This window comes from Macaca nemestrina, chromosome 1, assembly GCF_043159975.1.
Source record: "Macaca nemestrina isolate mMacNem1 chromosome 1, mMacNem.hap1, whole genome shotgun sequence".
Classification (NCBI taxonomy): Eukaryota; Metazoa; Chordata; class Mammalia; order Primates; family Cercopithecidae; genus Macaca; species Macaca nemestrina.
This window is the reverse complement of record NC_092125.1, coordinates 32502727-32517452: the sequence shown is the minus strand read 5'-3', so window position 1 is coordinate 32517452 and position 14726 is coordinate 32502727. Positions and strand designations below refer to the sequence as shown.

At 37.5% G+C, this 14726-nt stretch overlaps 1 protein-coding gene across 13 annotated transcripts in view; it reads right to left on the bottom strand.

Moving 5' to 3' along the window:
• Positions 1 to 14726, bottom strand: part of LOC105484451 (RAB GTPase activating protein 1 like) — a 796528-nt gene that overhangs the window by 288572 nt on the left and 493230 nt on the right. For all 13 annotated transcript variants that reach the window (XR_011607830.1, XM_071069699.1, XM_071069690.1 and 10 more), the window contains one exon: positions 12848 to 12991. Coding sequence is in view for 12 of the 13 variants with exons in the window: in XM_071069699.1 (XP_070925800.1) it covers positions 12848 to 12991 (144 nt within the window). In the remaining variant the exon portion in view is untranslated. The remainder of the gene's footprint in view (positions 1 to 12847; positions 12992 to 14726) is intronic.

Below are 14726 nucleotides of genomic sequence, written 5' to 3'. Positions count from 1 at the left end.
CATTTCTCTAATGACCAGTGATGATGAGCTTTTTTTCTTATGTTTGTTGGATGCATAAATGTCTTCTTTTCAGAAGTGTCTGTTCATATCCTTCGTCTACTTTTTGATGGGGTTGTTTTTTTCTTGTAAATTTGTTTAAGTTCCTTGTAGATTCCTGATATTAACCCTTTGTCAGATGAATAGATTGTAAATTTTCTCCCATTCTGTAGGTTGCCTGTTCACTCTGATGACAGTTTTCTTTTGCTGTGCAGAAGCTCTTTAGTTTCATTAGATCCCATTTGTCAATTTTGGCTTTTGTTGACATTGCTTTTGATACTTTAGTCATGAAGTCTTTGCCCATGCCTATGTCCTGAATGGTATTGCCTGAGTTGTCTTCTAGGGTTTTTATGGTTTTAGGTCTTACGTTTTAAGTCTTTAATCCATCTTGAGATAATTTTTCTATAAGGTGTAAGGAAGGGGTCCAATTCCAGTTTTCTGCATATGGCTAGCCAGTTTTCCCAATAGCATTTATTATACAGGGAATCCTTTCCCCATTGCTTGCTTTGTCAGGTTTGTCAAAGATCAGATGGTTGTAGATGTGTGCTGTTATTTCTGAGGAGACTCTGTTCTGTTCCATTGGTCTATATCTCTGTTTTGGTACTAGTACCATGCTGTTTTGGTTACTGTAGCCTTGTCGTATAGTTTGAAGTCAGGTGCCATGATGCCTTCAGATTTGTTCTTCTTGCTTAGGACTGTCTTGGATATACAGACTCTTTTTTGGTTCCATATGAAATTTTAACTCATTTTTTTCTAATTATGTGAAGAAAGTCAATGGTAGCTTGATGGGAATAGCATTGAATCTATATATTACTTTGGGCAGTATGGCCATTTTCATGATATTGATTCTTCCTATCCATGAGCATGGAATGTTTTTCCATTTGTTTGTGTCCTTTCTTATTTCCTTAAGCAGTGGTTTGTAGTTCTCCTTGAAGAGGTCCTTCACATCCCTTGTAAGTTGTATTCCTAGGTATTTCATTCTCTTTGTAGCAATTGTGAATGAGAGTTCACTCATGATTTGGCTCTCTGTTTGTCTGTTATTGGCCTATAGGAATGCTTGCGATTTTTGCACTTTGATTATGTATTCTGAGACTTTACTGAAGTTACTTATCAGCTTAAGGAGATTTTGGGCCTAGACGACGGGGTTTTCTAAATATACAATCACACCGTCTGCAAACAGAGACAATTTAACTTCCACTCTTCTTATTTGAATACCTTTTATTTCTTTCTCTTGTCTGATTGCCTCGGCCAGAACTTCCAATAATATGTTGAATAGGAGTGGTGAGAGAGGGCATCCTTGTCTTGTGCTGGTTTTCAAAGGGAATGCTTCCAGCTTTTTGCCCATTCAGTATGATATTGGTTGTGGGTTTGTCATAAATAGCTCTTATTAACATGTTCCACCAATACCTAGTTTATTGAGAGTTTTTAGCATGGAGGGGTGTTGAATTTTATCAAAGGCCTTTTCTGAATCTATTGAGATAATCATGTGGTTTTTGCCATTGGTTCTATTTATGCGATGGATTGCGTTTATTGATTTGCATATGTTGAACCAACCTTGCATCCCAGGGATGAAGCCAACTTGATAGTGGTGGATAAGCTTTTTGATGTGCTGCTGGATTCAGTTTGCCAGTATTTTATTGAGGATTTTTGCATTGATGTTAATCAGGGATATTGGCCTGAAGTTTTCTTTTTTTGTTTTGACTCTGCCAGGTTTTGGTATCAGGATAATGCTGGCCTCATAAAATGAATTAGGGAGGAGTCCCTCTTTTCTTTTGTTTGGAATAGTTTCAGAAGGAATGGGACCAGCTCTTCTTTGTACATTTGGTAGAATTCAGCTGTGAATCTATCTGGTCCTGGGGTTTTTTGGTTGGTAGGCTATTAATTACTGCCTCAATTTCAGAACTTGTTATTGGTCTATTCAGGGATTCGATTTCTTCCTGGTTTAGTCTTGGGAGGGTGTATGTGTCCAGGAATTTATCCATTTCTTCTAGATTTTCTAGTTTATTTGTGCAGAGGTGTTTATAGTATTCTCTGATGGTAGTTTGTATTTCTGTGGGATCAGTGGTGATATCCCCTTTATCATTTTTGTGTCTATTTGATTCTTCTGTCTTTTCTTCTTTATTAGTCCAGCTAGCAGTCTATCTATTTTGTTAATCTTTTCAAAAAACCAGCTCCTGGATTCAATGATTTTTTTTTTTTTTTTTGGAGATGGAGTCTCATTCTATCACCCATGCTGGAGTGTAGTGGTGTGACCTTGGCTCACTACAACCTCTGCCTCCTGGGTTCAAGCGATTCTCCTGCCTCCGGCTCCCAAGTAGCTGGAACTACAGGTGCCCACCACCACGCCAGCTAATTTTTTTTGTATTTTTAGTAGAGATGAGGTTTTGCCATGTTGGCCAGGCTGCTCTCAAACTCCTGACCTCAGGTGATCTGCCCACCTCGGCATTCCAAGGTGCTGGGATTACAGGGGTGAACCACTGCACCTGGCCAGATTCACTGATTTTTTTGAAGGGTTTTTCATGTCTCTAACTCCTTCAGTTCTGCTCTGATGTTAGTTATTTCATGTCTTCTAGCTTTTGAATTTATTTGTTCTTGCTTCTCTAGTTCTTTTAATTGTGATTTAGGGTGTTGATTTTAGATCTTTCCTGATTTCTATTGTGGGCATTTAGTGCTATAAATTTCCCTCTAAACACTGCTTTAGCTGTGTCCCAGAAATTCTGGTACGTTGTGTCTTTGTTCTTATTGTTTGAAAGAACTTATTTATTTCTGCCTTAATGTCATTATTTACCCAGCAGTCATTCAGGAACAGGTTGTTCAGTTTCTACGTAGTTGTGTGGTTTTGTGTGATTTTCTTAATCCTGAGTTCTAATTTGATTCATTGCACTGTGGTCTGAGAGACTGTTACTTATGATTTCCGTTCCTTTGTATTTGCTGAGGAGTGTTTTACTTCCAATTTTGTGGTCAATTTTAGAATAAGTGTGATGTGGTGCTGAGAAGAATGTATATTCTGTTGATTTGGGGTGGAGAGTTCTGTAGATGTCTACTGGGTCAGCTTGGTCCAGAGGGGAGTTCAAGTCCTGCATATCATTGTTAATTTTCTGTCTCATTGATCTAATATTGACAGTGGGGGTGTTAAAATTTCCATTATTGTGTGGGAGTCTAAGTCTCTTTGTAGGTCTCTAAAAACTTGCTTTGTAAATCTGGGTGCTCCTGTTTTGGGTGCATATGTATTTAGGACAGTTAGCTCTTCTTGTTGCACTGATCCCTTTACCATTATGTAATGCCCTTATCTTTTGTGATCTTTGTTGGTTTAGCCTGTTTTATCAGAGACTAGGATTGCAACCCCAGTTTTCTTTTTTCTTTTTTGAGACGGAGTCTTGCTCTGTCACCCGGGCTGGAGTGTGGTGGCTGGATCTCAGCTCACTGCAAGATCTGCCTCCCGGGTTTATGCCATTCTCCTGCCTCAGCCTCCCGAGTAGCTGGGACTACAGGCGCCCGCTACCTCGCCCGGCTAGTTTTTTTTTGTATTTTTTAGTAGAGACGGGGTTTCACCTTGTTAGCCAGGATGGTCTCGATCTCCTGACCTCGTGATCCGCCCGTCTCGGCCTCCCAAAGTGCTGGGATTACAGGCTTGAGCCACCGCGCCCGGCCGCAACCCCAGTTTTCTTTTCTTCTTCTTTTTTTTTTTTTTTTTTTGCTTTCCATTTGCTTGGTAGATATTCCTCCATCCCTTTATTTTGAGCCTATGTGTGTCTTTGCATGTGAGATTGTTCTCCTGAACAGAGCACACCAATGGGTCTTGACTCTTTATCCAATTTGTCAGTCTGTGTCTTTTAATTGGGGCATTTAGCCCATTTACATTTAAGGTTAATTTTGTTATATGTGAATTTGATCCTGCCATATGATGCTAGCTGGTTATTTTGTCCATTAGTTGATGCATTATCTTCATAGTGTTGATGGTCTTTACAATATGGTATGTTTTTGCAGTGGCTGGTACTGGTTTTTCCTTTCCATATTTAGTGCTTCCTTCAAGAGCTCTTGTAAGGCAGGCCTGGTGGTGACAAAATCTCTCAGCATTTGCTTGTCTGTAAAGGATTTTATTTCTCCTTTGCTTATGAAGCTTAGTTTGGCTGGATATGAAATTCTGGTTGAAAATTATTTCTTTAAGGACGTTAAAAATTGGCCCCCACTCTCTTCTAGCTTGTAGGGTTTCTGCAGAGAGATCCTAGTCTGATGGGCTTCCCTTTGTGGGTAACCTGACCTTTATCTCTAGCTGCCCTTAACATTTTTTCCTTCATTTCAACATTGGTGAATCTGACAATTATGTGTCTTGTGGTTGCTCTTTGCGGGGTTCCACAGAGGAATAGTATCTCTGTGGAGTTCTCTGTATTTCCTGAATTTGAATATTTGCCTGTCTTGCTAGGCTGGGGAAGTTCTCTTGGATAATATCCTGAAGTGTGTTTTCCAACTTGGTTCCACTCTCCCCGTCACTTTCAGGTACATCAGTCAAACACAAGTTTGGTCTTTTCACAGTCCCATATTTCTTCGAGGCTCTGTTTGTTCCTTTTCATTCTTTGTTCTCTAATCTTGTCTTCTTGTTTTATTTCATTAAGTTGATCTTCAATCTCTGATATTCTTTCTTCCACCTGATCAATTTGGCTATTGATACTTGTGTATGCTTCACAAAGTTCTTGTGCTGTGTTTTTCAGCTCCATCAGGTTACTTTTATTCTTTTCTAAACTAGTTATTCTACTTGGCAGTTTCTGTAACCTTTTGTCAAGGTTCTTGGCTTCCTTGCACTGTGTTAGAACATGCTTCTTTAGCTCAGAGGAGTTTGTTATTACCCACCTTCTGAAGCCTCCTTCTTTCAATTCGACAAACTCATTCTCCATCCAGTTTTGTTCTGTTGCTGGCAAGGAGTTGTGATCCTTTGGAGAAGAGGCGTTCTGGTTTTTGGAATTTTCAGCCTTTTTGCGCTGGTTTTTCCTCATCTTCGTGGATTTATCTATCTTTGGTCTTTGACGCTGGTGACCTTTGGATGGGATTTTTGCGTGGGTGTCCTTTTTGTTGATGTTGATGCTATTGCTTTCTGTTTGTTAGTTTTCCTTCTAACAGTCAGGCCCCTCTTCTGCAGGTCTGCTGGAGTTTGCTGGAGGTCTATTCCAGAACTTGTTTGCCTGGCTATCACCAGCAGAGCCTTCAGAACAGCAAAGATTGCTGTCTGCTCCTTCCTCTGGAAGCTTCATCCCAGAGGCACACCTGCCAGATGCCAGCCAGAGCTCTCCTGTATGAGGTATCTGTCACCCATCCACAGAGGTGTCTGCCAGTCAGGTGGCATAGGTATCAGGGACCCACTTGAGGAGGCAGTCTGTCCCTTAGTAGAGTTCATGCACTGTGCTGGGAGATCCACTGTTCCCTTCAGAGCTGGCAGGCTGGAATGTTTAAGTCTGCTGAAGCTGCGCCCACAGCTGCCCCTTCCTCCAGGTGCTCTGTTCCAGGGAGATGGGAGTTTTATCTATAAGCCTCTGACTAGGGCTGCTGCCTTTCTTTCAGAGATGCCCTGCCCAGAGAGCATGAATCTAGAGAGGTGGTATGGCTACAGCAGCTTTGCTGCACTGTGGTGGGTTCCACAACTAGTTTGAATTTCCTGGAGGCTTTGTTTACACTGTGAGGGGAAAACCACCTACTCAAGCCTCAGTAATGGTGGATACCCCTCCCTGCACCAAGCTCAAGCATCCCAGCTCGACTTCAGACTGCTGTGCTGGCAGTGAGAATTTCAAGCCAGTGAATCTTAGCTTGTTGGGCCCCATGCGAGTGGGTTCTGCTGAGACAGATCACTCAGTTCCCTGGCTTCAGCCCCCTTTCCAGGGGAGTGAACAGTTCTGTCTCACTGGCATTCCACACACCACTGGGGTAAAACAAAACAAAACAAAACAAAACAAACAAACAAAAGAAACCTCCTGCAGCTAGCTTGGTGTCTGCCCAAGCAACTGCCCAGTTTTGTGCTTGAAACTCAGGGCCCTGGTGGTGTAGGCACCCGAGGGAATCTCCCAGTTTGTAGGTTGTGAAGATCAAGGGAAAATTGTAGCATCTGGGCTGGATAGCACTGTCCCTCATGGCAGAGTCCTTCACAGCTTCCCTCGGCTGAGTGAGGGGAATTCCTAGACCCCTTGTGCTTCCCGAGTGAGGTGACGCCCCACCCTGCTTCTGCTCACCCTTCGTGGGCTGCACCCACTATCTAACCAGTCCCAGTGAGATGAACTGGGTACCTCAGTTGAAAATGCAGAAATCACCCGCCTGCTGCACTGGTCTCATTGGGAGCTGCAGATCAGAGCTTTTCCTATTTGGCCATCTTGCCAGCTCCCCTACGTCAGAGTCTTAATCTTGCTTGTATTAAGCTCATTCTGATGAGTTTTTTATGGGGGAGAATGGGCATAAAGAGGGAGAATATTGTGTAATAAATAATGAATCTATTTCAGATAACAACTTCTGAAGACTGCTTTGAAAGAATTATTATCCCTGGTGATATTTAATCAAATATCGTAGTACTGTCATTTTTTCATCATCCTGAGAAGAAAAGAGAAGCAGAAGATACATTCTAATTTGAAGGGTCAATGATTTCCTTAAATTTCATGAAAATACCAAGTTACTATATAAAACTGAACATATTTGGTACTCTAAAAATTGAACTATCTGGGAAGAGTCAACTTCAAACACCGGCTGTCAGTTATTCCGTGAAGACTAAAAGAAATACCGGTATTTTCCTTATGTCTTTTGAAAGAATGTGGAGGAGAAGCAAAAAACACTTCTAGAGAAGTACTTGAATCACTACTGAAAAAGGAAATAGAATGAAGCGAATCACTACTGAAAAAGGAAATAGAATGAAGCTCCCATTAAGGTCACTCACTTAAAATTTTGCTTTTACCAAAGAAGCATCTCAACCACTGGGTGGTGGAGGGGAAGGTGATTAGAAACCTAGATAATTGAAGAAATTAAGAAGCAACTAAACAGGCTATACAGATGAATGGAGCAGACTGCAGGGCAATATTATTATTAATTGAATATTTACTGTATAGTAGGCATAGTACTTAAGTACTTGATGCCATAATCTCATCTAATTCTTACACTAAAGCTGAGAGACAGGTATTGTTAGTCTCATTATACAAATAAAGAAAATGAGATATACATAGGTCAAGTAACTTGAACAAGGCTGTCTAGGAGAGATTGACTAAAAAGTCCAATAACCTAACCCAAATGTCATACTGTCTCTACATTGCTCTCTGTAAGACTGAAAATACTTTGCTGGATTTTCCCCATCATAGTAACTTCCCTCATAAAAGCACTAAAGGGAGTCTGCTTTTAGATCCAATTCTTAGTTTTCAATCTGTCTGTATGCAACTTCAAAGATCAAGTGACTCATTCCAATCACCAAATGAGTTTCATTTTGTTGCATACTCACGGACTCTAATCTAACCCATTATCTGCGATCTAAAAACAAAACAAAACAGAACAAAACCTTGCCCTTGATCACAAGAAAGATCTTTATTGAATAAAAACAACTCAAAGTTAATGCTCATGCTACCTTAGAAGACTGTTTGACAGTATCCATTAAAGCTGAATGTATGTACATCCTAACCCAACAATTCTGCTCCTTAGTGTGTACTCACAGAAGTGCATAGGTACGTTAACCAAAAGACAAGTTCAAGAAAGTTCACAGGATTCACATGGAGCACTATTCATAATGGCCTTCTGGAAACTAGAAACAACTCAAATAACCATCAACAATAGAATGGGAGAATGGAAAACCAAACTATGCCTAAATGCAATGATATGGTTGAATCTTACAAACATAATGATGAGTGAAAAAAGTTAGACAGAAAATAGTTCGTATTGTACGATTTCATATACATAAAGTTCCAGAACAAGCAAAGCTAAACTATGGCATTAAAAGTCAGGAAAGTGATTACTCTTCAGAGTGTAGTTACTGGAAAAGTGCAGTGAAGGGAAAGAGGGTTTCTGAAATGCAGATAATGTTCCTTTTTGTTCTTTTTTAAATCTGGGTGCTGGTTACTTTATTATGTCCATTTTTTGAAAAATCATTAAGTTCTACATTAATTTTTGCACATTTTCTTTTATCTGTTGTTATACTTCAATAAAAAGTTATTTTAAAGACTGCAATGTTTTATTCTTGGTAGGTTAATAGCATAATATTTACACTATAAATGTAATACTATTAGACTTTTATCTTGCTAACCAGATAAAGGCAGATAATAAGATACAGGTTTGTTTTTTTAAAAATGATTTTTATTTCAGTTACTGACTAAAAGACAATCAAAAGAGATTTCACTCATCTTAATATAAGAAAATGTTTTTAAACTCTAGTTTCAAATCCCATTCCCATCCATCATTCTGGAATTAACTAACCCATGTTATTGTAATTCAGGTTTAAGCAAATATTTTAAATAAAACTATTAATAATTAGCAGTTGTTCACTCAGGCTGCATTGTCAAGGTCTATAAAATTCTTCTCTTTTCTGCTAAATTAGCTTTATTGCTTAACCTCAGAATGGATGAAGAAAACTTTAAAATAATATAGCTTAGGAAAGCATGTCATGATACGTCTTCTAAGCATAAAGTTTCAAACTCAACGTCTTTCTTTTTCGCTTTGCAATAGGATCTTTGAGTAAACATGTTGCATGTGTTAAAAATCAGAATGTAAAACTCTGAAAAGTCAACACTTTTCTACCTGAGAGTTTCCCGTCCTTCCATTTATAACTAAACATTGAGTCGTAACCTCAAAATTTAAATTGTTTTCTTAAAAACAGAGAATATGACAAAAACAAATACCTATGGATTATCTATTTAAGACTGTGTTACCAATTCTTAGAGTATGTCATCACATATGAAATAATAGCTTTTGATATAAATATTTTATTAACTACAAGAAGGAAAGGGGCAAAAAGAAAACAGACATGCAGGAAATAAAAGTTTATTTAAAAATTTCCTTTGTAAAATAATTCTTGACAAAGATGAGTTAGTGGAAAGAATAAATATCCTGAGGCACACTACAATATTGTTTCCAATAGGTTATTCTGAAAAGCAATTTTACTGTTAAAGGATGTTACCATTTACTTCCCTGAATATCATGATGCTATGATTACAACCTATGTTTTGAAAAGTTTTCCAACTTCCTTAAACAGCTGTAGAGTACAGGTTTAAGGGGAGAAAAAGTAGTAACTATGATGTTCTTATTAATATTAAGGAACATTATGACCTTTCAAACACTGATTTTAAGTCACAGTTGACAAGTGATGGGAAGGCTAATAAATTTACTTATCTTTTTTGTAGCATAAACTGCTAGTTTTCTTAACTGACATTAGAAATTCATGTATCTTCAAGATAAAATTTGAATCTAGGTTCCAGAAAACCCATGGACAATGTTCCAATGCCATGGGTGCCACCATTCAGGCAGACAACTTTAGAAAGTCACCATCCCAGTGAACTGAAGGGCAGAGATACCACTCTATGAAAAGTGGTTGAGAAATCACATTTAGTTGGTTATGATTAAGCACATTAATTTTATTCCCTTTTCTATAATGAACACTATAGAACCAATCTAGTATGAAATTAATCTCTTTCTGCAAAAATTGTGAAGCAATAATAAATATTTGCAAGCTCATATTATATATAATTCAAAAACTGTTAAAATGTCATATCCCCACTTTCCTATTTTTATGAAATACCATGAAATACTAAACTCAGCTCAGTACCTAAAAAGTCTATGAATATTTATCAAAACTTTTAGCATTAGCTTATTTTAATATTCTAGAACTCAAAGATGTGAATTTGGTTTATACTTTCAAAGAGCATTGCCCTATAAAATAGCGGAGTTGGAACTGTTCACTATACTAATTTTGATAATCAGGTAGAGTTTTTGGTACAAATGACCAAATATGCTTTGTGAATATTGTGATCACACCATGTTGACTTTGAATAAAGTTTCAGCTCCAAGTTCTGAATTCTTCCTTTAAGATACATTTAGAAATGCATTTTACAAATTTGTAAGTAAAACAAGTCGGAGAATTAACATATTATAGATCAGATCCTCTAGCTATTATGTATTCAGGATTTGGAAACCTATTCTGGGAGCGCGGCAAGTCACTGAACCCTTCTCTATCAAAGTACAGTACAAATGATTAAAACTCTTACATGCTTACAAACGCCCTGTGACCTTCAGGTATTATGCAAGTACTAACTAAAGCCATTGAAGAGCAAAAGACCAGCCTTGCCTGCATATATAACTGTTACTGTTTTAGTAGGCTGAGAAGTAACATTTTTATGCTTTATATAGCTTATACATTGCATCTTTTAAAATCTTATGTTTAAATTTAAACTTCTAATTCCTAGTGTGAATAAAATCATTAGACTTTCCCTTTAAGAAAGAGGAATCTGGCAGGACTCAGTGGCTCATGCCTGTAATCTCAGCACTTTGGGAGGTTGAGTTTGAGACCAGCCTGGCCGGCGTGGTGAAACCCCATTTCTACTAAAAATACAAAAAATTAGCTGGGCATGGTAGTGTGTGCCTGTAGTCCCAGCTACCCGGGAGGCTGAGGCAGGAGAATTGCTTGAACTGGCAGGTGGAGGTTGCAGTGAGTCGAGATTGTGCCACTGCACTCCAGCCTAGGTGACAGAGTGAAACTCCATCTCAAAAAAAGAAAAGAGAAAAGAAAAGACCAGACCAGACCAGAAGAGAAAAGAAAAAAAAAAAAGAAAAAGAAAGAGGAATCTTTAAACAACTCAATAACAACAGAAAAATCAACTAGCCCCATTAAAAAGCGGGCAAAAGACATAAACAGACGTTTTTTAAAAGAAGATATACAAATGGCCAATAAGCATATGAAAAAATGTTCAACATCACTAATTATCAAATAAATGCAAATTAAAACCATAACATGATATTATCTTATGACAGTCAGAATGGCTATTATTAAAAAGTCAAAAAATAACAGATGTTAGTGAGGATGTAGAGAAAAGGGTCCACACTGCTGGTGGGAATGTAAATTAGTACAACCTCTATGAAAAACAGTATGGAGATTTCTCAATTAAAAATACAACTACCATTTGATCCAGTAATCCCACTATTGGGTATCTATCTGAAGGAAAAGAAATCATTGTATAAAAAAAGATACGTGCACTTGTATGCTTATCACAGCACTATTTATAATAGCAAAGATATGAAATCAGCGTAAGTGTCCATCAGTGGATGATTAGATAAAGAAAACATAGTATATACATACAATGTAGTATTATTCAGCCATAAAAAAGAGTAAAATCGGTCAGACGTGGTGGCTCAAGCCTGTAATCCCAGCACTTTGGGAGGCCGAGGCGGGCGGATCACGAGGTCAGGAGATTGAGATCGAGACTATCCTGGCTAACATCATGAAACCCCGACTCTACTAAAAAAATACAAAAAAATTAGCTGGGTATGGTGGTGGGTGCCTGTAGTCCCAGCTACTTGGGAAGCTGAGGCAGGAGAATGGCGTGAACCTGGGAGGCAGAGCTTGCAGTGAGCTGAGATCGTACCATTGCACTCCAGCCGGGGCAACAGAGCAAGACTCCATTTCAAAAAAAAAAAAAAAAGAGTAAAATCATGTCATTAGCAGCAATGTGGATGGAACTGGAGGCCATTATCTTAAGTAAAACAACTCAGAAAGTCAAATACTGCCAAATAATGTGTATACATGGACACAGAATTTGTAATAGACATTGGAGACTCACAAGGGACAGTGAGAAGGGGATAGGGGATAACAAATTAGTCAACAGGTACAATGTGCATTATTCAGGTGATGGTTACACTAAAAGCCCAGACTTAACCACTACACAACATATCCATGTAGCAAAACATCACTTGTACCCCTTAAATTTATACAAAAGAAAATTTTTTTAAAGGAAAGATGCTTACCTTAAGAAGCATAGTAGGTACAAAACTGTCTAGAGTATATATTAAGCTTATAATCACGTAGATAAGCTTATATTTTTTATTAGTCCTGCTTTTTAAGATAGCTGTATTTTATATACATTTATACTGTCATTGAAAATATACACTTCTTATCTGGCAAATTCCCCATTACTGCTAAGATTGTCAAACATTTTGACGAGCAATATAAGCTGTATACATGCATAATACTGTTTATTTCTTTAAAAGAGTAAAGTAAATAAAGATAGCCACCTAAGGAACTAAATGCAATAAAATACACAAATATAAACACCTAAGAAATTTTACAAACTAATTTTTGAAATATTCTACTGTATAAAAATATAATTATGTGACATAATAGCTTTAGTTTATCATTTGTCTCATCATTTGGCAGCAGTCCCAAACAGGATAAACAGAAAGATATCTGATGAATTGAGAAATTAGTTATTATAAAAATCTTATTTATATTCACTCTTGGAGTATAATTCATTAATATTAAAAAACACCCAATTCCAAATTCATTTATTTAACCTTAAAGGCACTGTATACTGGTAAAACATTATTACACAGATATAGAATTATTATGAATTTCATTATGCAAATTTAATCGCCCATTTTACTTTGCAGGAATTATATATGACTTAATATTTTCATTCCTCAGAAATAATAAAATTACAATTAAAATAGTTTTTACTGAAAATTCAAATACAACTTTTTGGTCAGTGAGTATTTATGGCTTAATGTCACAGGCAAAAACAAAAGGAAGAAAATTGTAACCATTTTTAGTAGAAGCTACTTTCTATTTTGGCTTAGTGAAAGATGGGAGTCACTCTACCTCACAAAGCAGTAAGTCAATGATGTGGAACACCATGCAGAGTGGGAACTTGGCAGTAAAAAGAGTGAGAAACCACTGGGATGCATACATATGAGCTTCCAGGTTCAGATCACAAAAATGGCTATGCAGGTCCGGTAGCTGTTCCTAAAAGTCAAAGTGGAAAATTTAGGAAAAGGAGCAATGAGAAGCTTGCAGCAGAACAATGAAGTTCCTGCCACAACTACAGCTTTCTGTGATCGCTGTAACTGTATTCTAGTATTGGTTGTCTTTTATATAACTGCGCAGAAGTGAAGACAGCAGATGAGAATTAGGGATATGACAGATAATTGAGGAAAATAAAAAGAGACTTAAGAAAGACTATCTCTTGCTCACTTGACTGTTCTTGTTTCTTGCAAAACGCTCATTCTACAAGAGCATCTGTAGTCTAATGAGTATCTTGACTCCAGGGTCAAGTCATAGCATCCCCATTCAGGGTTAATTATTATTTTTTTTTTTTAGATAGAGTCTTGCTCTGTCATCCAGGTTGGAGTACAGTGGCATGATCCTGGTTCACTGCAACCTCTGCCTCCCAGGTTCAAGTCATTGTCCTGCCTCAGACTTCTGAGTAGCTGAGATTACAGGCATCCTCCACCAAGCCTCGTTATTTTTTGTATTTTTTACTAGATATAGGGTTTCACCATATTAGCCTAGCTGGTCTCGAACTCCTGACCTCAAGTGATCTACCCGCTTTGGCCTCCCAAAGTGCTGGGATTACAGGTGTGAGCCCCTGTGCCTGGGCCAGGGTTCAATTCTTAACTAGCTAGAAAAGAAATGTATCTTCTCTTTGGAAATCATCTAATGCCAACATTATCTGGGGTCTATGATGTTTCAGTATATTTCTTGAACACTTAGAAATTTCCAAAGTATGACAAACTATTTAGAAATCTGTCTTCAACATATTAAAAATGGCAAAGCAAAGAAAGTGTGCAAGGGTATAATATATAAAATTGGATATCTCCTAAAAATGCCTTTATGGTAACTTTATTTTTCCCCAATTTAAACAAGCAAATGGTTTTCAAAAGCATGAACAGCAAGGTACAAAGTATTAGCATAGTTATTACCATAACTGAAAGACAAAGGCAAAGTCATGTAATAGCCCACCTCCATTTTGTTTTCATAAATAGACCACAAAAAGAAGAATAAAATAACAAAATAAACCATTTATTGAACTACATGCTCTCTTTGAAAAATAGCCAAATGTGCCCATTAAGTACTTCAAATGGAATGTCCAAATGCTCATTCAGTTAACTGAAAAAAAAAGTGCTAACTGAAAAATGTGGTTGAAATTCTTCATAGTACCACAAATTTGTTCTTTATTAGGTATATTTACTTGATTCTCAAAGCCCTTAGGAATACCGACCTTTGAAAATATATGAACTTTTTTGTAAATAAAAGGCAAAAAGTGAATAATCCCAAATATTTACTTGGTAAAATTAAATCGTTAAAAAGGAGCTTATTGCTTTTAATATCCATACTTACCAGATTCTTCTACACAGTCTTTTTCCTCCTTAATGCCCATTTGTCATTGTACTTATGGCTCGTTTTACATCCCTCCCTCCTTTTATTTCTTTTCAATTTTAAAGTCTTCTACCCTCCTACATTCCCTTCTCCGAATAAATTTTTCTTTTAACCTCACTGCAAATTCATCTTCTACTGCCCTGTTCTTCTACTCTTTCAGTCTCCTATTTGCTTCATTTCCCTCTTTAGACACCTACAGATCCCCTGGCAGTTCATATCAATGAGTTCCTACCAGCATCTTTTGCTCTCACATTCTACTAACCTCCTTCCTCAACCATTTTACCCTTCCCCAAGATGGAATCAATCCATCCATGTACTTCCT